The following is a 21,547-nucleotide window of genomic DNA, read 5'->3' as shown; positions in this document are numbered from 1 at the left end:
TCTAGGTGCGTCCGCAAAGATCTCATATACATCCATTGGGACGTGGCTACTACCAGGTTGAGTTCGACTCACCAGCGGCGTCTGATCTTGACATGTACCGACCATGGATGACCCATCAGCCGGAGAGTGGCGGACGGTTGGCCCCCGCCTGGGTCGCCGGCTGAGCACTAGAGCTAAGCATCGCCGTCGTGTGCGCCAGGCTGGCAGCATGCAGCAGGATTCGGTTTTATCACAGCACCCGTCCACAGACGGAGGGCCCCCTCCAGTCACGGAGAGAGCCCCCCACCCCCGATGTGGCGGCCGATTCCTCGTCACAAATCCTCTTCTGGCCCTCAGTGTGCCTAGTGGAGCCAGTTGACCCCACCCTCTGTACGTCGAGCCTTCTCCAGCAACCTTCCTCTCCGATGGATGCTTCTCAGCACCGTCCCTCTCCAACCTCTCCGCTTTCTCGCTCCCCCTCGCCTCCTAGCATTGGGATCACATATGTATCTTTTTTTAAATGCTTGTTCACTGGAACAGTGAACTCTTTTGACCCGGGATATTTGTAGGAGGGTGGTTTGCCCAAATATATGAGTTGTAATCATGGTTGTGCATGTGTGAGTTATCCCATATACATATGGGTGCGATGGTGCCTTAAAAAGACATGTATTGGAGTCTGAAAAAGTATTCTTGTGTGGGAACGTGTCACCAGCCTGGACATTTCCCAGTCTGAAAGGAGTCTGGTGGACTCCAGGATGTTTAAATATTTGGAAAGTACAAGCTTTGGGAATGGGAGATTATCCTAGAATACAAAGGACCACACTCCTAAAATTTAGGAGAGTTGCTATTTTTGGCCCGCTCCGATGGAAATTCTGTTCACGTCATTACATGTGGAATTGAGCAGATACCAAGAGTTGGCAAAGTGCCTATGACAGAATGTCTACCAGTTGGGATATTTTTAGAGGTAAAGAATATGGAAGGACCCATCTCTTAGATTGGGACATGTGGCAAGAAAGTGGACCAAAGTGAGACAAGTGGCCTGACACTTGTTAGAAAATGGATCAAAATGAGACAAGTGGCCTCACACTTGTCACTTCAGCTATTGTGTGGCTCTCCACTTGTCATTGTAGCCTTCTCTTGCCATTTTAGCTCATGGGAGGCCCAAATCTATAAATTGGAGAGCTCTCTCTTCATTAATAGAGGCTCTCTTGCTGCACACTAGCCTCTACCACCGTTGAAGGCTTCCCTAATGATGGCTACTCTCTTTCTCTCTCTCTTGAAGGCTGCCCATGAAGAATACCGGCTGTTGGGGACTGTTTTGGAGGCTTCCATCGCGAAGAAATACTGAAGGCAAGGGTATTCAATCATTTATTATGATTTCTAGCCATTGTATGTGTTGTACCAGCATTTGTACTTGCTGTACCTGCTGTACCAGCCACCGTACCGGCTGTACCAACCACCGTACTTGTTGTACCAGCTGTACCAGCCACCGTACTGGCTGTACCAGCCACTATACTTGCTGTTCCAGCCACTGTACCTACTGTAGCAGCATTTGTACTTGCTGTACCTGTTGTACCAGCCACTGTACCGGCTGTACCAGCCATTGTACCTGCTGTATCGGCTGAATGGGAGTTGTACTTGTTGTACCCTTTCTATTGCATGAAGACCCGTGGTTTTTGGGGAAGAATCAGTACCCACACAGAGGTATATGGATTATATTGTTGGCTCGGCATTTCTACAGCCTATGTTCCGGCTTGGTTGCTTCGTGTTGGGCTGTGTTATGGCATTTGTATATGGATAATCCGGCATCTCCTGTGGGGAGAGTAAGGCCCTCAAAGCTTGTACATGATATTATTCTCCTTGGGTAATAAAATACTCCAAGGGGGGGGTCGGCCCATTCCGGCCTCTATGTGGTCACATGTGCAAGATCCATTTTCAGCATTTGTGGATGTTTTGTCCAGCTTTATATTTTATGCAAAGTGATGATGGATATGTGTTAACGCTGTGGCCATGTTTAAATGTTTTAATATGCATTGATGGTATCAACAAGTGTGTCAAAGGCCCTAGTCCCCCGGGCACCGCCGCTGCGAGTTACATTGGTATCAGAGCATAGGCTTTCTTGGAAGCGGAGACTTCCTTCTATCAATAAGGAAGAGAAAAGATCTCAAGTGGGGACCACACTTACCATCATTGCTGTTAAGCATGGCCAGCCGCTTCATAGCTTATGAAGCAAGAGGATGAGCAGTAGACAGCTTGTTGATCTAAGGATTTATGAATTCACAGAATTTTATCATGGAAGTGTGAAGTTGGCTTTATGTGCACACGTTTAGCACTCTTTCCATATGGATATTGTGGATTATATTATCAAGCTTACACGCAAGCTATATGGAGATATATCTCAGGATATCTTAAGGATATGGTGACGAGATATTTCTTTTGGCTTCATGACTAGCCTGGCAAAGAAAAGCTAAGTATACTTTGAGTTTGCAAAGTTAGTGCTTTTGCTATGAAGTGTTTTTGATGTTCACTAACCCTTGTATAGCTATGCAAGGAGAAAGGTGTTGTTGTTTGCCTTGAGATGGTTTCAGGGAAACATTGTTTATGGCTCCCTTTAATGGAATGAATTCTTTTCATGGCTCTCTTTATTGGGATGGATTATATCTATGGAGATTTCTTTCTTGGACGAGATTTATATAAATATTGGGCTTCACAAGCAATTTCTATGAACGAATCTGTCCGAGTTTATAGAGAAGCAATCTTTGGATATCTCATGGATATGATGCTTTTATGGATAAAGTTCACCTCTACTCCAAGGTGTGTGGTTAGCACGGAGTATGTGGTAACAGTTATGGTATACAAGGATTATGGTCTACAGGTGTATGGATTCCTGGACTTCTTTTCTAGGAATTTGGATCCATCCTCAGGTTTATGGATTATGTTTATGGCTCCCTTTTACTGGGATGGATTATTCTTTTTGGCTCCCTTTATTTGGGATGCATTGGACTTATGGAACTCATGGTTCACTTACCTTGTGTAGTGTTCTCTTGTCCTACGTGCTCTCTTGAAGATTGTTTCTACCATGTGAGGGTGGAACAATAGAGAGCAGATGGAAGGGAACCATGGGCACTTCATAGGGTAGTGACAAGCACAACATACCCTGTGTAGTGTTCTCTTGTCCTACGTGCTCTCTTGAAGATTGTTTCTACCATGTGTGGGTGGAACAATAGAGAGCAGATGGAAGGGAACATGGGCACTTGAGAGGGTAGTGTGAGTTGGTGGCCGAAATGCCTATAAACTATGTGTAGCAGAAATGCGTATGGAACACCAGGTTATCTATGCCTGCGAGTGATTGTTTTCAGGACTACTTGTTTAGCCGCCCTGTGTAGTATTTCTCTTGTCCTAAGTGCTCTTCAAGATGTTGCTACCTTGCTTGGTAGAACATAGAGCCAATGGTAGAGAATATGGGCACTGAAGTCGGGCCGGGCGTCAAGGCAGCTCCTTGGTGATCTACATGGATTATGATATCTGGACTTATGGGACTGTTTTGTCTCGCCCATTTACTTGGGACATGGATTATGATATCTGGACTTATGGGACTGTTTTGTCTCGCCCATTTACTTGGGACATGGATTATGATATCTAGATTTATGGGACTGATTTGTCTCGCCCATTTATCTTGGGACATGATTATGATATCTGGACTTATGGGACTGTTTTGTCTCACCCATTTATCTTGGGACATGATTTTGATATTGGTATTATGGAGACTTATTTAGTCTCGCCCATTTCTTTGGGACATGGATTCTTCAGCTATATTGGATTTTTTGAGACTGTCTCGTCTCGCCCAATCGATGGGACATGATTATATCTTGAATATATGGCTTGAAGCTTAAAGTTGCGGACAACTTTTAAGAAGTTGGGGAGGATGTCACCAACCTGGACATTTCCCAGTCTGAAAGGGGTCTGGTGGACTCCAGGATGTTTAAATATTTGGAAAGTACAAGCTTTGGGAATGGGAGATTATCCTAGAATACAAAGGACCACACTCCTAAAATTTAGGAGAGTTGCTATTTTTGGGCCGCTTCGATGGAAATTCTGTTCGCGTCATTACATGTGGAATTGAGCAGATACCAAGAGTTGGCAAAGTGCCTATGACAGAATGTCTACCAGTTGGGATATTTTTAGAGGTAAAGAATATGGAAGGACCCATCTCTTAGATTGGAACATGTGGCAAGAAAGTGGACCAAAGTGAGACAAGTGGCCTGACACTTGTTAGAAAATGGATCAAAATGAGACAAGTGGCCTCACACTTGTCACTTCAGCTATTGTGTGGCTCTCCACTTGTCATTGTAGCCTTCTCTTGCCATTTTAGCTCATGGGAGGCCCAAATCTATAAATTGGAGAGCTCTCTCTTCATTAATAGAGGCTCTCTTGCTGCACACTAGCCTCTACCACTGTTGAAGGCTTCCCTAATGATGGCTACTCTCTTTCTCTCTCTCTTGAAGGCTGCCCATGAAGAATACCGGCTGTTGGGGACTGTTTTGGAGGCTTCCATCGCGAAGAAATACTGAAGGCAAGGGTATTCAATCATTTATTATGATTTCTAGCCATTGTGTGTGTTGTACCAGCATTTGTACTTGCTGTACCTGTTGTACCAGCCACCGTACCGGCTGTACCAACCACCGTACTTGTTGTACCAGCCACCGTACTTGTTGTACCAGCCACCGTACTGGCTGTACCAGCCACTATACTTGCTGTTCCAGCCACTGTACCTACTGTACCAGCATTTGTACTTGCTGTACCTGCTGTACCAGCCACTATACCGGCTGTACCAGCCATTGTACCTGCTGTACCGGCTGAATGGGAGTTGTACTTGTTGTACCCTTTCTATTGCATGAAGACCCGTGGTTTTTGGGGAAGAATCAGTACCCACACAGAGGTATATGGATTATATTGTTGGCTCGGCATTTCTACAGCCTATGTTCCGGCTTGGTTGCTTCGTGTTGGGCTGTGTTATGGCATTTGTATATGGATAATCCGGCATCTCCTGTGGGGAGAGTAAGGCCCTCAAAGCTTGTACATGATATTATTCTCCTTGGGTAATAAAATACTCCAAGGGGGGGGTCGGCCCATTCCGGCCTCTATGTGGTGTCACATGTGCAAGATCCATTTTCAGCATTTGTGGATGTTTTGTCCAGCTTTATATTTTATGCAAAGAGATGATGGATATGTGTTAAGGCTGTGGCCATGTTTAAATGTTTTAATATGCATTGATGGTATCAACAAGTGTGTCAAAGGCCCTAGTCCCCCGGGAAACGCCGCTGCGAGTTACAGAACGTAGGAACAGTAGTTGAGCTTTGAGTCATCACTGATGTCATCGAAGGTTCTAATTTTTGTATAAAGGGACAGTCCCTCCCGTTGGCAAGAAAAAGAAGTTCACCGTCTCTCTTTGTGTCTTTTCAATCGTGCTATAGCTCCTGCCTGCATCGAAGGGAAATGGCTAAAAGTTATAAATAAAGCATGAAAGCTAATAAATAGCTTTCCTCAAAGATTTTTTTTAAAAAACAAAGCATGGCCTCCTTCTAAAAGAAGCGAGCTATTCTTGCATACAAAGGATTCTCCAAAACAAGAATACATGTGCAACCCTTACTCCTATCTCCATGTGAAATCATGCAACAAGATATTCTTGCATACCAAGGTCTGTCCCCAAAACAAGAATACATGTGCAAGCCCTACTCCTATCTCCATGTGGAATCATGTAGACTAACCAATTGAATGTCTAGAAGTGCACAGACGTCTCAAGACACATCTACTTGGCATGGCAAACAACATGCTTCACTAATCTAATAATGTCCAAAAAATGGACGTACAGATAATTCCAACAATATATATAGATATAGATACATGCATGCATACATACATACATACATATATATTTATATGGAAACACAGAAAGAAAATGCACTGCTCTTTTTAAAGAGAGAATTACCTCAACAAATCCATTTATTTCCATGAGATCGCTAAGCTCACATATTCCAGACATTGAACCGTTGGTGCCTTTTTCTGCACTCATCATACACTGGCAAGATGCATCGGAGGTATTCTCACCATTTTCCATGAGATGTTTCCCTTGGATCCTTAATATGTCTTCAAGATCCATAATCTTATTCTTCAAAACCTGCTTTTCGTTTTTTATCTACAAAAATGGCACATTTCTTTGGAATGACTATCATGTAGTTTAAGGAGAAGAAACACCAATTGCAAATGATGCGCATAGTTACACAGGCATACTTATACATAGGCACAACCACACACACGTGCGCACACATAGATATTATATTAATGTCCCATAACAAAAAAAAGGGAAAGGACGAGCCATGGTTGTGTGTCATAGCCCAATACAGATTTGATTTTATCGAGTGTGCTTTTGCCAAAAGCAAGCAAGATAAATTACATCAAAACAAAAAGGGAAGGATAAGCCATGGTGTATGCAATAAATAAATATTTGTAATTAACTTTTAGCCACCCAAATTTGTGTGTATGTAACTTGGAAGAATGAGGAAGAAAAGTGCATTGTCCTTGACCACTACAATATTTTTTATTTTGATTTTTTACCTTTTTCACATTCTTTGGTAAGTTGTATTAACAGCAGGTGTTCTCTAGTATAATGTCAATGTGATTCTAGTCATGTAATTTTTGGCTAGCCTAACCGTCTTATTTTAGTTGTCGTCGCGTAATTTTCTGTTGGCTAGCCTAACACGGATTTCAGTCATGTAATTGCTTGCCACTAACATGGCTAATTAACTTTCTAAGAAAATAGGGATTCACCACCTTACTCGGATGGGCTTAGAGGGGTACCATATATATCCTGCCACGTGGTCCATGTAGGGACCCAAGTGTGTCTTCTTCTGAGATTTGCAAGTGACCTTTTTGTGTTTTGGGCTTTGTCACAATGTGAATGGATACGGGGACTCATAGTCGGAGAGGCACTCTCTTTTGCTCTTTGGGACCCATCTTGTTAAAAATGCAAATTAACTATTTTGTCTTATAAAGAGTAGGGGCCAATCCATGCTAGCTTGTTCCTAAATCTCCTTCAATGTTGAGGCTTTGTCTTGCTTCTTTGCTTGGAGCAATCCCGGGTGTAATGATCCTTGGATTCTGGACAATACTAGCAGGGCGGAACACCTTCAGGAAGGGGCCAACGGTTTTTGTTATGAATGTATTCCCCACATCTATAGCAAAGAACAGGATGATTGCGAGGTTGCGGAGGGCGAATAGGGCGGTTCATCGGGGCTGCTGCCATGGTGGTTGGTGTAGGAGGGTTAGGGATGAGTGGTGGAAGGTAGGTCACCTAGGGAGTGGGTGGGTAAGGAGGAGGTGTAGCACATGGAAGGGTTGTGGAACGGCAACGGCAGCTATAGCATAATGAACAAGGTTGGCTACTATTGAGGTGAGATGAGGAGGTTGTTGTTGATGGAGTTGACGGAACCCCTTGAGGTAATAGCAATCTTTATCTTCATGTCCTCTTTTTTGACAAAAGGAGCAGTACTTCCTTATTGGGCATTCTTGGACAGTGTTTCCAAGTGACTAGCATATAGCACACCACAACCCCTTCTTGGCTTTGTGTTGGGTCTTCAAGTCTTCAATCTCCCTTTTGAGCTGTAGCAAGATACTTTCCTCCCTAGGCGGTTTCTCGCTCACTTGAGTGCCTCCAGCTGCTGCTTCAGCTGAGCCACCGTTTCATCCGATTGTGTCACTGTTGGATGTGACAAGCCGACATCACGATGGTCGATTGGAAACTGATTGAACCACTTGTCTATAGAACCTTGGGGAGTGGACGGAGAGAGCACCAAGAAGGCAGCCTTCTGCTCAAGACCTCGGCTCTTACAAATGGAGATGAACCGTCGGATGTGGTCATCCACATCATCAATGGATGATCCTTTGAAGGTGAGAAGCTTGACGTTGACTCGGCCCAGCACCGTGGAAAGGGGTTCTATGCCAGAAGGATTGGCTGGACCAGGAGGGTTGGCTTGGCCTACCACATTGCCAAGGGTGGGGTTACCAAGGTTAGCTGCCATAGGGAGGGGTGGAGGAGGTTCCATAGGTGGCAAGTAGCTGAACCTCTTCCAACTATAGCGGCGTGTTGAGAGAGGACTTTTGAATGGGCTCACCGGACTACCACGGGAGCGTGTATTGGGCATGGAGAGAGGACGCAATACAAAAAGAGGTCGCAACGCAGAGAGGACGCCACACGACACGGAATGAGGATGCAACAAAAAGAGGACACAACGCAGAGGAAAGAGTGAGCTATTAGGACTAGTCCCACCGGGCGTGCTAACTTTTAGTGTACCTGTAGCAGGGCTGGCTGCCCGGCACACTACGTGGTGGCTCTTCTCTGGACAGTATGTCCGGAGTCCTCGATGCTCACGGCGCAACACAGAAGACACTATGCAGCGGGACACAACACAAGAAGAGAAACACAAGAAGAGACGAGACTATGAAAGGAACGAAAACACTTGCACTACTCAGACAACACTGATACATGTCCTTCACTGTACCGTGCACACTCAACAGAGGTCACAATGAAGAGGATGACACAACACCAACTGATGATAGATTCAGATAGAACAATGGCACAAAGTCGCATGAAGGATGAGCATAAGGATGTTCTCCAAGTGCGATAAAGCTGCAGGATAAGGATGTCCTCCAAGATGGAACGAGGAGCCATATATGCTTGAGGTCGAGTCAGTGGCATCCCCTATCTTTGGTGGTGGATGCTGTGGGTGGCAGCGTAGCCTTGGTGGAATCTCCTACCTCTGGAGATGCGGTGGAGTGTCAATCGGTGCCGTCAGTGTAAGTCGGTGCCATTGGAGCCTTCAATGCACCTCCTTGTGTCTGTTGTGGTGGTGCGTCTCCACTTGATGATCCAATGCTTGGCGCCTCCCTGGACTCACTGCCACACAGTCATGTGGTGGTGGATAGTCCGTTGCAGTGGATGGTCCACCATGTGGACACCCTTGGTGGCTACAACTTCTGCCTGCCCTCACCTCTTCCCTGCCTTCCCTTTCTTCCTGTGCACCCCTCCTGCTTCCTACCTCCACCTCACCCTGCCCTTCCCCTCATCCTGCCCCCATCTAGCCTGCCTTCTCCACCTTTCTCCTGCCTTTATTGCTCCTGCTCGCCTGTCTTCTGCCCACCATTGCTACTATCATTGCCCTCTCTTGCACCTCCGCCCCCCTTCTCTTGGATTTCCTCCATTGCGCTCAAGTACGGATTTTTTAAAAACAGGTTTCAAGTCTTCCTTTCATGTTGATTAGCATCATGGCTAATCAACCTCCTCCCGCCGTGCGAACCATCTATTTTTCACAAGACGAGCTTGAGTTCCTCTTCACCGAAATTGAGAAAGACTCCAAGAGGTGCTGAAGTCGTGAACCTGCGCTGCTGCCCCCGCCTGTCTCTCTTCTGCCCCCGCCTGCCCTCTGTTGCCTCTGCCTGCTCCTTTGCTGCTCCCGCCTGCCTCTGCTGCCTACGCCTGTCCATTTGCTGCCCTCGCCTGCCCATATGCATCCCCCCACCTTCCCCTCTGCAGCCTTCGCTAGCCTTTCTTCAGTCCCCCGCCTGCCCTTCAGCTGCCCCCACCAGCCCCCCTGCTGCCCCCCCCCCCCCCCCCCCCCCCCCCCCCCTGCCTTCGCCTACCTCTCTTAAGCCCCTGCCAGCCCCTTTTGCTGCCACCGCCTGCCCCTTTGCTGCCTGCTCCCTGCCTTCTTCATTCCCCGCCTGCCCCTTTGCTACCCCCACCTGCCCCATTGCCCTTGCTTGCCCTGCTGCTCCCGCCATTCAGCTCCCTCCTTTCCCCCCCTTCCTCTTCTCCGGCCTTTTTTCAGCAGCTATTTTATCTAGATTCAAGTCGGCCACCCACTTTTATTCATTGGTCTTATGGCTTTTTCTGCCGCAGCCAATCTCTCATCACCTCCTCTGGCCCACAGTTGCATAGAAACGCGTTTCATACAGGTTTGAAACGTACGAAACGTTTGGAAACGTTTCGTCCTGAACGAAACGCGTTTTTTTTTCATCATGGATATTATAAAAAACCTACGCATCGAATCGTTTCGTACGGTGTACCGTGTACCTTTTTCGTTTGCGTTTCCTAGTGGCGGCCGCCTGTGCGTTTTCACCGTCTTGTGTGCTAGCTTGCCATCGCTCGTGTCAGCGACTCAGCCCACCTGCTCCTTGGTGTCCTTGGGCCTTGTGGAGGTCTTCCAAAAGGGGTAATGTCATGTTTTGCTTTATGTTGGTTTTCTCTCCACAACTCACAAAGCAGCACGCTTTTTTCTCTTCCATCAATATTTATGGCATATCTTCCACGGTCCACCCTTGCTCTATTGAGGCCTAACTTCTAAGGCTATCTACCTTCTCTTCCCCTTGCTCTATTGTTGGCCACGATGACAGTTAAAATCAAGAATCATATAATGAGATTACTTTATGTTCTGTGTCACACTTGTAGGGGCAACAATCTGCATTTATCCCCGCCTTGTAGGATGCCTCGAACAGGTGATTCTCTTTGGAACAATGTCACGTTCGAGTCAAGATATGGTGGCTTGGGCTCCGAAAAGTGGAGATGCAACTTTTGGGCTGATAAGCACCATGGCAGTGTCACCAGGGCACATTTGTCACAAACAAAGGGTTTTGGCATCGGGCCATGTAAGCATGTGCCACAAGAAATCTATGATAGCCGAAAGGCTTGGAAGGCCATGCAGCTAGGTATCCCCCTTGAGGATATCCCCAATCTGGGAGAGCTTGAAGCACGTCAAAGTGTCTTCAAGAGGACTCACAATATCAGAGAGGAAGATACCAGTGGTGAGGTTGTAGGTGGTGTTGCAGGTGGTTCTAGCTCGGCACCTCGAGCCAAAAGAACTAGTCTTCCAGTGTTCAAGAAAGGACATGTGCAAGCCGGGATGCAAAAGGCTGCCATGAAAGAGGCAACGAGGGAGTTGATGAAGTTGTTTATTCAATGTGGATTATCCTTCCACATTGCCAAGTGAATCCAGATAAGATTGATATCATGAAGTGCAAGGAGATTCCCGACATTCCTCAAGAGGAGAGAGACATCTATTCTATGCTCTATGAGGAGATCATGGCTCCAGCTCGCACTACACGATCTTCTCGAGAGGCTAGTACTAGTGGTGCACCTGCACCTCTAGAGGATGAGGCATTTGAGGACTCGGCTACCGGCAGTGACCTTGAGAGTGAGGCTGCAGAGGCAGAAGATGCAGATGAGGATGAGCATGAGGAGTTGAGGATGCAGATAGTAGCTAGCAACTGCCAGCATCATTTTATTTGGACATGTTATTTAGTTTGAACTTTGGACATGTTATTTATTTTGATCTTGGATTTTGAGTCATGACTCATCACCCACGTGGTGATCCTTTTGATTTCTGTTTAGTCATCAGTGATCACCCATGTGATTTGTGATATCATCATATCTTACATGTATTTTGTTTGTATTGAATTGAATTCAATGTGGTCTCTTATAAGTTGCGTCAACAGTTTTTTCTTTTGTATATTTCAAGTTAAAATTATACATGCTTTTTCTATTTAACCTTTTTGTACCCGTTTCTTACCTTTTATAAAAAGTTTCAAAACGTATGAAACCCGTTTCATACCTGCCGTTTCAGAAACGCCTGGCAACACTGCTCTGGCCGGGAGAATCATCAATTTTTCACAAGACGAGCTCACCTCTCTTCAGCACGACATTGACCTTGAGGTCCAGACTACCCTTGTTGCAAGAGTTTATGGTTCCCACCCCTCTCGTTCGCAGGCCGAGAATGGCTTCTAGCAGCTCTCCCTTCGGAGCTGATTGTGCACTTTCAGGATACTCGTTTACTTGGTCGAGGATTCTTCCAGCTGGACTTTCATTCTTCAGAATTCAGTTCTCAGGCTTTGGCTAGCAGCCCCTTTCCTCTTGGTCCTAGGAAGATTTTCTTCTTTCAGTACCAGGTGGGTTTTGATCCAGTGGTGGAGGATCAACGCCTTACCCCAGTCTCACTACGGTTCCCTGCTCTTCCTCGGTCCTATTGGAAGCTTTTACCTTCCATAGGGGCATCCTTTGGCCAGGTCCTAGAGGTACCAATCCTCCGGAGCTCTTCCGCCTCAGCTTCCGTGGCTGTTACCGCCACTCTTGATGGTGTACCCCGGGTCCTTGTGCTTGTTCCTGATCCATCGATTACTAATGATCATGTTATGCTTCAGAGACCTAACGGATCTCATTTCCGCCAGAGCATGGAGATTGCAGGCAGACCTGACTAGTGTCGGATTTGTCGTCGACAGGGTCACATTGCTAGAGATTGTCCCAGATTGAGGGGCCATGCTAGGAGGCGGCGTGGTCCTGCCCATCACAGGCCTTCTGCAGATGCCGAGACTCTAGCTGCTCCTTTGCCACAGCAGACCACACAGCGTTGGGTTGTGGTTTAGGGATGGCAGGCACCCTCGAACCCCCGTATGTGCCCCTTCACCCACACCCCCTGTGGAGCACTCTAACCCCTATGCAGCTCTTGCCTCACAAAATGTTGATCCTTCTTTGGAGGATGAGGCCTTGCAGGCACATGATCTCGATCCCTCACAAGAGGATGTTGCATTACAGTTACACGATGATTGTACCCTTGAGGATGATGTTGCGCATTCGCATTGTCATGGTACCTCTCTGTTGGGTGGAGTGGTCACCAGAAGCAACAGGAGAGGAAGACAAGAAGCAAAGCGTGCTGTTGTAGATGTATATCTGAAGTGATAAAAACTACAAAAGATACACCTAATATGATGAACCCCTAACTGGGTGTCATACATGTACTAGGTGTCCCCATCGGAACTAGTACTAACTGTACCATACTGATAATATCCAGGCCTACAAGGCACATACCAAGGAATGAGTGACACCTATGGATAGCCCATAGAGTGGCCTACAAACCCCCCTCGACGGGATGGGCTGAAGTATCCTGGAAACGTCTCAAGATACCTGAAGACTAAAGGTTATGGTTGCACAAATTTGTCCAATATGGATATAGCAACCTATGACTGTACAGAGTAGAAGATCACGTAACAAATGGTACCAAGTGTAAAGCTTGTCGAAAAGCCTCAAACTTTGGTCGTGGGAGAGCCTTCGTGAAGAGATCTGCCAAGATGTCTTCAGTGGGAATGTAAGACAACTGAATGTCACCATTTGACCATCGCTCTCTGACATAGTGGTAATGAACCTCAATGTGTTTCGTGTGAGCATGAAACACAGGATTTTGTGCAATAGCCAAAGCACTCTGACTGTCAGTATGAATGACTATAGGAGTAGTTTGAACAACTAGAAGATCTGCAAGTAGTTTCCGTAGCCAAACACTCTACTGTAGCTTTGAAAGCTGCCCTGTACTTAGCCTCACGATGTGGCAACTGTCGCTTGCTTCTTGCTGAACCAAGAGATGCATGAAGAGCCAAGCATGAAACAATTGCCACTATGGGATCGGCGTGTATCATAGCAACCAGCCCAATCACTATCAGTGAACCCATGCATGATAAGTGAAGAATCAGTCTTGTAAAAAAGGTGGCTGTCCAGACTGCATGATAGGCTGCAAATGAGCAGTATGTGGAGGAGTGTAATCCTGTGGCGCATCATCGGAGGCATCGGAACCAAGCAATGGCACAAGACTGTCAAAAATGTCCGAGACACCAAGTGTGGGCTGCATTTTGCAATCCCGCAAAGGCATAGAGGATGTCCATCAAAGATAACATGAAACCGATCCCGTCAAGTGGGAAAGACTCCGTTGGACACCCACACGCTTAATAGCACAACTTTAAAACCACAGATTTGAAATGGACAACTTAAAACAACTTGAAATTTAAATGAAATGAAATGGAAAATGGACACCAGCACTGGGGCCGGAACGTGCTGGTGCCGGAACGGGCCGACCCCCCCCTCAATATATGATATATTTATTGGGAGTATTTAATGAATACAATGCTCCATGGGTTCTGAGAACCAGATAATGTCCATGTACATATGAAAACAGTACCAAACAAGTAGGCTCGAATTTCGATGTAGAGACTCGAAGCAGAACGACCACTAGTGTGGTCCAATCTCTGCGGTCCTGTGCTTTCACTGGACTCCGCGGAGAGCGCCTCACTGGTGTTCCGAGACCACGCACAAACAGGCGCTCTCGTACTAACGCCTGGCTCTCCCGATCTCAGCACCTTTGGACCGAGGTTCGCCAATACAGCTTGGACAACCCGGCACCGAACGGGTGTTGCCGTAGAAGGATGAATCCCTTCTCAGATTTAAACATAAAATGCTTTATTCAAATCTGAAAATCACTTACTTGTAGTTGGTTGATAAAAGACCAAAACTTGCGGAATGATGAAGCCACTCAGGTGATGCGAAGTCTTCCTTGTAGAACACCCGTGGAGATGATGTACCGTCACAAAGGACACAGCCGCCTCTTGCCTGGTTTTCCTGGAGTATGCACAATCTGAAAATGAAACATGGAAAGAAAATTTGCCATTCTCATCTGCTTCTCTGAAAGCTTGGTTTGAGATAGAAAGTATCTCAAGCTTTGATGATCTGTCTTGACTACAAATTCAGCCCCAAGAAGGTAATGTTTCCAAATCTTTAAGGCGTGAATTACAGCCAAGAGCTCTTTCTCATAGATATCCATATGAAGCTCAGCATCATGCAAACGACGGCTCTCGTATGCAACTGCATGCCCTTCTTGATTTAGGACAGCTCCTATGCAATCACCACAAGCATCACATTCAACCACGAATGACTTGTGCAAGTCAGGAACAATCAATACTCGACCACATATGATCGCATGCTTGAGCTGCAAGAAAGCATCCTGTTCCTTTGAAGTCCATTTGAAAACAGTTTTCTTCTTTGTGAGATCATGTAGAGGAGTGGCAATCATAGCAAAATGCCTTATGAAACGCCTGTAGTATGAACATAATCCCAGAAAACTACGTACTTGATGTACGTTTTGCAATTCGGGCCAATTCCGAATAGTTTCTATCTTTGCAGGATCCATTGTAACTCCATCCTTGGATACAATATGACCCAGATAATGAATCTCTGAAAGGAAAAACTCACTTTTCTTGGCATTGACGAAAAGTTTATGCTTCCGCAACTCTTCGAACACTGTGACCAAATGAGTTCTGTGTTCCTGCTCATTCTTGGAGAAAACCAAGATATCATCAAAGAAGACTCCTGTAAACTTGCGATGGGATCGGAATATTCTATCCATCATACGATTAAAAGTAGCAGGAGCATTGGTGAGACCAAAAGGCATTACCAAGAATTCATATAATCCGAAGGCTGTCCTGAATGCAGTCTTATGGACATCTTGTGGCACCACGCGTATCTGGTGATAACCACTCTTCAAATCAAGTCTGCTAAAGCAAGCGGAACCATCAAGCTTATCCAAGATATCATCAATACGTGGAATTGGAAATCTGTTCTTGATGGTAAGCTTGTTCAAAGCTCTATAGTCTACACACATACGGAATGATCCGTCCTTCTTTTGAACAAGAAGCACAGGAGAGCAGTAAGGTGAGGAACTGGACTGAACCAAACCTTTCTCTAAAAGCTCGTTTACCTGCTTCATATTTTCTTCTTGTTGTGCAGCACTCACTCGGTATGCGGGTTTGTTAGGTGGAGAACTACCTGGCACAAGATCTATGCGGTGATCTTCGGGCCTTTGGGGAGGTAATTCACCTGGCAACGAGTCAGCAAAACAGTCGTTGAATGCATTAAGAAAATTCAGCATAGCATCCACATTTTGATGATTTGGCACAAGACTATCACGCACAAAAACCAAGTACGCTAAAAGACTCTTTTTCATTGCTTTATTAATTTGGATGTGTGATACAACTGGGATGGAATCCCCTTCTTTGCCAGCATCAATAAAATGCATGCGGCCTTTATGCATAAAGGAAATCATATTAGACTTGTAGTCTTTGCGGGGCTCAAGCCTATGGTGCCACGGCTTGCCCAACAATACATCACATCCATTCAGAGGAGCAACTAGAAAATGCTCATTATCAAGATAGCCCTGTATATGAATACGCAACTTCCCAATCAAAGGGGTAACCTGCACCTCTTTGCCAATAAATGCAGCTTCAGCTTCAATCTGAGGTCCCATATTTTCAACCTCAATACCCAATGCAGCTGCCATTTGCATAGAGATGAAATTGTCAGTTGCACAGTCATCAAACATGAAGAGTGCGGGCTGATCCTTGATTTGCCCCCAAGCCTTGCAAACCATACGCTCTTTTGCATCATGACCTGTATTACCTTGCACATCAGGAACTGCATGAACATTTGCTTTGGTGTGCTTGTCCTCGTGCTTTGGTTTACGATCTGGGCATTGCCGAAACATGTGGTCTTTGCTACCACAAGAAAAGCATTTTCCATCCTTAGCATATTGCTCTCTTTGCTCCGGGGTTAGTCCAAATTTGTTCTTCCTTGGGCCCTGTTCTTTAGATGTGTTATTTTCAGCTTTACCACCCTTGTAAGGCTCCCAGAAGTTCTTTTTAGATGGCTGTCCGCCCTTTTGCTGATTTGGGGCAGCCTTGTCCTTCGCCTTGGAACCTCCTTGATCCTGCTTGATCTTGAGCACCAATTGCTCTGTAGCAAGAGCAGAAGCTGTAAGTTGTTGCAACGTATGTTTTGGGTGCAATTCAATACCCGATCTATATGCTGGTTGCAATCCAGAACGAAACTTCCTTTTTCTTTCATCCTCTGTGATTAGCATGAAGGGAGTCACTTCCAGCAACACTTTCCAGAATTTGTTCACATACTGTTGCACACTCTCATTGTCTTTTTGTTCCAGCCTGTCCCACTTTTGAGTGAGAGTTTGCTCTGCATTGGGTGGCAAGAACTGAGCATAAAATCTATCTTTGAATTCCTTCCAAGTAGAGATGGGATCCTTGGTGATCTTTTCGGTGATCCACCAATGGGCAGCAGTGCCTTTCAGAAACATGCTAGCGTGGCGCACCTTTGATTTTTCTGTGAAATCCTCATCGCTAAAAGCAATGTCGAACTGTGCCACAAACGCTAACACCTTAGAAGCATCATGTTCACCATGAAAGACATCAAATTTGACAGATTTATCACCTGCTTTGAACTCCTTGAGCTTCCTGGCATGAGGCTCATGGTCCTCTCTTTTTCTTTTCCCCTTATCCAACGGGGTAGCCCTGTCTGCATGGGCTCCATGGGCCGTCATAGAAGCTTCATGGGGCACGGTGGCATGTGCTCCACGAACTCGAAGCTCAGATGCATGTGGCTTACCTGCATATGGCATGGTCTCTCCATGAGACAACTCAGAAGGCAAAATTTTTCTGGAAGTAGACCTGTCACCATGAGATACATATCTTGCATGCATGTGACTTTCGTGCCCTCCATGAGCACTGGCATACATATATCTGTCAGGCTTAGTGCCTTGTGGAGAGGATGCATGACGAGAGGTGACATTCACCTCTTCCTTTTGCATAAAAGATTTCAGCCTCTGGGATGCGGGATCTCCATGCTTCAAACGAGGTGGATTTCTGAATTTCAGCTCCCCGTCATCCCCCTCTTTGATATCTCCTTTGCGAAGGAGATAGGCAAGTGCCAACTCCCTTGGTTTCTTGCCCACTTCACGAGCCATTGATTCAAAGGTTACATCAACCATAGCATCAGCCTTCCTGGCTTCAATAGCACTTTGTAGATGAGGATCTTCATGCAAAAACTTCAATTCTTGCTCTTGGGCCTGCAAAAGTTTTCTCGTATGTTCCATTTCAGCCCTCATAGCATCAGGCTCTTGTTCAAGCATAACTGAGCAAGAGAGGGTTTTGTAGCCCAATGGGCGTTTTTTTATAACTAGTGAAAAAATCTTTTCTCGGAAAAAAAAAAGTATCTTAGGGGCTCTCGCATTCGTATTGATTAGATTGATGCAGCTATTCCGCATGAGTGGTTTTTTGGGACCTTTCACGAAGACTATCATCCGAGTTGGCTGGGAGTTTTTTCGAGGATAGGCATACCTCTGCATGTCATTGCTCTCCCGGGCCAGGAGGATACGAATTGCCTCATTTATTCTATTATGCCTGGTGGGAGATTAAGGAGATGTAGTATGGAGGAGATCATCCCAGATACTAGGCTTAGTCCAGTGAGGATAGTTGGTCGCTCGGGGAAGCACTAGTTCATTGACCCTTCTCTTCAGATAGTGACTCATGGCTATTGGTGTTTGTGGCTATATGGTGGCAGTCCTATCAGATATCTTCAATGGGATCGAGGAGAGTGGGAGTGGATTGATGCCTTCGATTCTTTGAAAAGCCTTCCTTTTTTCAGTTGGAATGCCAGGCTTCTCCTCACTTGACAGATGGATAGGATCTCTACGCTCATGCCTCATTGGGAGAGCTATGATATTTCTCCAATCATACAGCGCAGATATTGGCATAGACTTTGGCACTCATACAGAAGGAGCCAGATCTCTCATTTCTTTTGGTTATTCTTACATGGTGGTCTCCCCAACAATCAATGGAGATCAGTTTTCGGTGTAGCACCTACCTGTCCTAGATGTGCGGCAGATTCTGAGACCGTAAAACATTGTCTATGGGGATGCAACAGTGCACAACAGATTTGGGGTCCTGTAGCCCAACGTATGGGCAAATTGAGTGGCCGAGCCATGCATGTGACTTGGGGGGTGTGAATTGGGAGGCAGTTGCTTGGCTCTCCCAGTCCGGTCCGCAGTTTTTTTATGAGGGCAGTGGTACAGATTTTGCTATTTTCATTCATAGAGATATTGCCCAGCATGGTTTATTGCAGGATGTTCCTCACTCTGATTATACACCCCCTAGGAGATTATTGCCAGTATCACAGCATGGCAGATCTGGAGAGCTAGATGCACGGAGGCTATTGAGGTGTCCAGATTTTTGGATCTCAGTGCATTAGTACTATATGGGGTGATATCATGCACACTCTTATGGCTACTTGGGCTCGCATTCAGGGGGCCTCTCGTTCTGCGCAGGCGAAGCGTGTGATATTTATGCGGGAATTGGACCATGGCATCTTCTTTTCCTTAGTACCACGGGTCTTACATGGCATCATGATGCTCCTCAGTGGTTGAAATCACCTTACATATTGGGGTGATTCTATTCTATTCTCATATTGGTCCTTCATATGCCCATCATCCCAAGTCTTCCCACTTCCACTGCCCAGGTAGTCACTGCCTCGACTAATGCTGTTCCCAAGGTTATGGTGTTGGCTCGTGACAATGAGCCCTTTGAGGATTTTGGGTGGCTTCCGAGACCTAATGGTCCCTTTAAGCAACATATGGAGACGCTTGGCAGACCTGACGAATGTCGGGTCTGTCACCAAGTGGGGCACTTTGTGTGGGATTGCCCTACGGCTAGGGGTCGTAGGAGGCGGTGCAAACGCGCTCCCCAAGCGACATAGCCTATTGCTCTACCTTAGCGAGTCTTGCGCCAAGAATGGTGGGTCGTCTCTCATGGCTACCCTTCAGGTGGGAAGATTGGGGCACAAGATGAGGCCCTTCCCAAACACAATGTACACAATGATGATGTATTGGGTCACACTGATGAGTTGCGGAGTCATCCTCGTAGAAGGAAGAAGGAGGTTGCATCAGTGCAGAATGACTATGTTGACTCCTTGCTTGGGATGGACAATATGCAAGATGCACTTGGTATGGATACACATGATACGTTGCCATCTTATGAGGCCTTGCAAGATTTGCAGCAAGGCCTCATAAGATGTTAAGTCCTCCTTGCTTGGGATGGACAATATGCAAGATGCACTTAGTATGGATACACAGGACATGTTCCCATCTTATGAGGCCTTGCAAGATGTGCAGCAAGATTTAGGTCACAGTGTCCCGCAGGGCACCCATGCATTGCGCACGTATGTAGAAATTGTACAAAGTCCAGGACAGAGTGAACATGCTATCATTGGACTCTGCTCTGAGGATTATCCCCTTCTTTAGCATTACGAGAGGCGGCTCCAAACTCCGGCCAAGCGTTTGCCTAGGTCCCGATCCAAAACCCTCTCTTTACCATGAAGATTATCTCATGGAATGTGCAAGCTCTAGGGAGGCTTCTCATGAGCAATATGAGCAGGTTTCTTCGGGCTGCCCCTGGTGTTGTGGGTCTCAGGTTGCCTTTATGCACGGAGGAAGAGTTTTTGGACTCTGAGTTAGCAGATGATATGGCGTTGTTCCTTGAGGCTTCACATGCTTGTTTATGTGCTTTCCGGACAGCCTTGGAGGCCTTTTGTTTGGCAGCAGGAGCTACTATCAAATTGCATAAGTCAATTGGTTTTTGAATCAGTGATTCTCCTCTTGCAGATTGGGGTACAGACGTTGGTTTTACTTGGATTGAGAGAGGATGCTCTACCAGATACCCTGGTTGTCGAGTGGGCGTTGACATCTCCCCTGCACAATAGTTTGCTCTAGTGCTCTTAAGCATTAAAAGCAAACTTCATCTCACTGGAGTAGGAGGAAGCTCGACTTGGCCTCTAGAGCTTTGGTGGTTAACGAAGTTTTGTTGACCACAGCTTGGTTTATCGCTTCGTGCTGGATTTTTCGTAAGGGCTGCATTGGCCAGCTTCGTCACCTTATTCGGAACTTTCTTTGGTCAGGGATTGATGGAAATGCACACACCAGGGTTAGAGTTGCTTGGAAAACCATTATCAGGCCTAAGCAGGAAGGGGGATTGAATATCATTGACCCTGAGGTGCAATGTAAGGCTTTGCTTTGTAAGCTTGTTGTTAGGGGCTTTCTTCCAGGCACTGAGCCATGGAAGGACTTTCTCATGCAGCACATCACGAAGTGTGTCCCTGTTCGCAGAGGTGACTGGACTCTCAGCTCACGCTTTATTTTTTCGGATGCAGTTCATCGCTCCCCTTCATCCCCCCAGGTTAGGTCCCTCCTACGGGCCTGGGAGTGCCTGAGAAGTTTTTTGGTACACATCCCCCCGCGTTCAGTGGCGGAAGCTAACCGGCAGCCCATTCTGTGGAATGATTTGATCTTAGATGTGCATGGTAGGCCTCTTGGGGCAGCTATGCATATTCTTTGGGCTGGCTGGGAGACCCTATGCCCCGCAGTGCTGGCTTGAAAGAGGCTTCAAAGCCTCACCGAGTGGTCGTGAGCAGTGAAAGTAAAAAAAGGCCCAAAATTTTCAGCCACACGTTTTCTACACGCTCAAAATCCCCAAAATTTTTAGCAAAAAAAACTGCAAATAAAAAACTCATTTTAAAAAACCCGAAACATTTCGTACCTTCAATGAGGTATGAAACGCGTTTTTTTGCTACTATGTTTGGAGATGTTTTGTTTGGCAGCAGGCACCTCCATTAATTGGCACAAATTAGCAGGATTTTGGATTAGTGACTCTCTGCAGACAGATAGAGCTTTGGATGTGGGGTTTACCTAGATTGAGAGAGGATGCACTACTAGATATCTTGGTTGTCACGTTGGCATCGACATCTTGCCTACACAACAGTTCGCCCCTGTGCTCATGAGCATTAAAAGAAAACTTCAGCATTGGAGTA

The 21,547-nt window shown here is 46.1% G+C and overlaps 1 protein-coding gene across 9 annotated transcripts in view; it reads right to left on the bottom strand.

The window, feature by feature from the left end:
- The window catches only part of LOC147631850 (uncharacterized), a 231,822-nt gene that overhangs the window by 91,642 nt on the left and 118,633 nt on the right, over positions 1–21,547 (bottom strand). For 8 of the 9 annotated variants that reach the window (XR_015267360.1, XR_015267361.1, XM_086808399.1 and 5 more), the window contains one exon: positions 5,969–6,175. The exons of the other annotated variant lie outside the window; for it this stretch is intronic. Coding sequence is in view for 6 of the 8 variants with exons in the window: in XM_086808399.1 (XP_086664525.1) it covers positions 5,969–6,175 (207 nt within the window). In the remaining 2 variants the exon portion in view is untranslated. The remainder of the gene's footprint in view (positions 1–5,968; positions 6,176–21,547) is intronic. 9 annotated transcript variants of the gene reach the window in all.

This window comes from Cibotium barometz, chromosome 14 (assembly GCF_041138505.1).
Source record: "Cibotium barometz isolate CiBa-2024 chromosome 14, ASM4113850v1, whole genome shotgun sequence".
In the NCBI taxonomy this organism is placed as follows: domain Eukaryota; kingdom Viridiplantae; phylum Streptophyta; class Polypodiopsida; order Cyatheales; family Cibotiaceae; genus Cibotium; species Cibotium barometz.
This window is presented reverse-complemented; position numbering and strand designations above follow the sequence as displayed.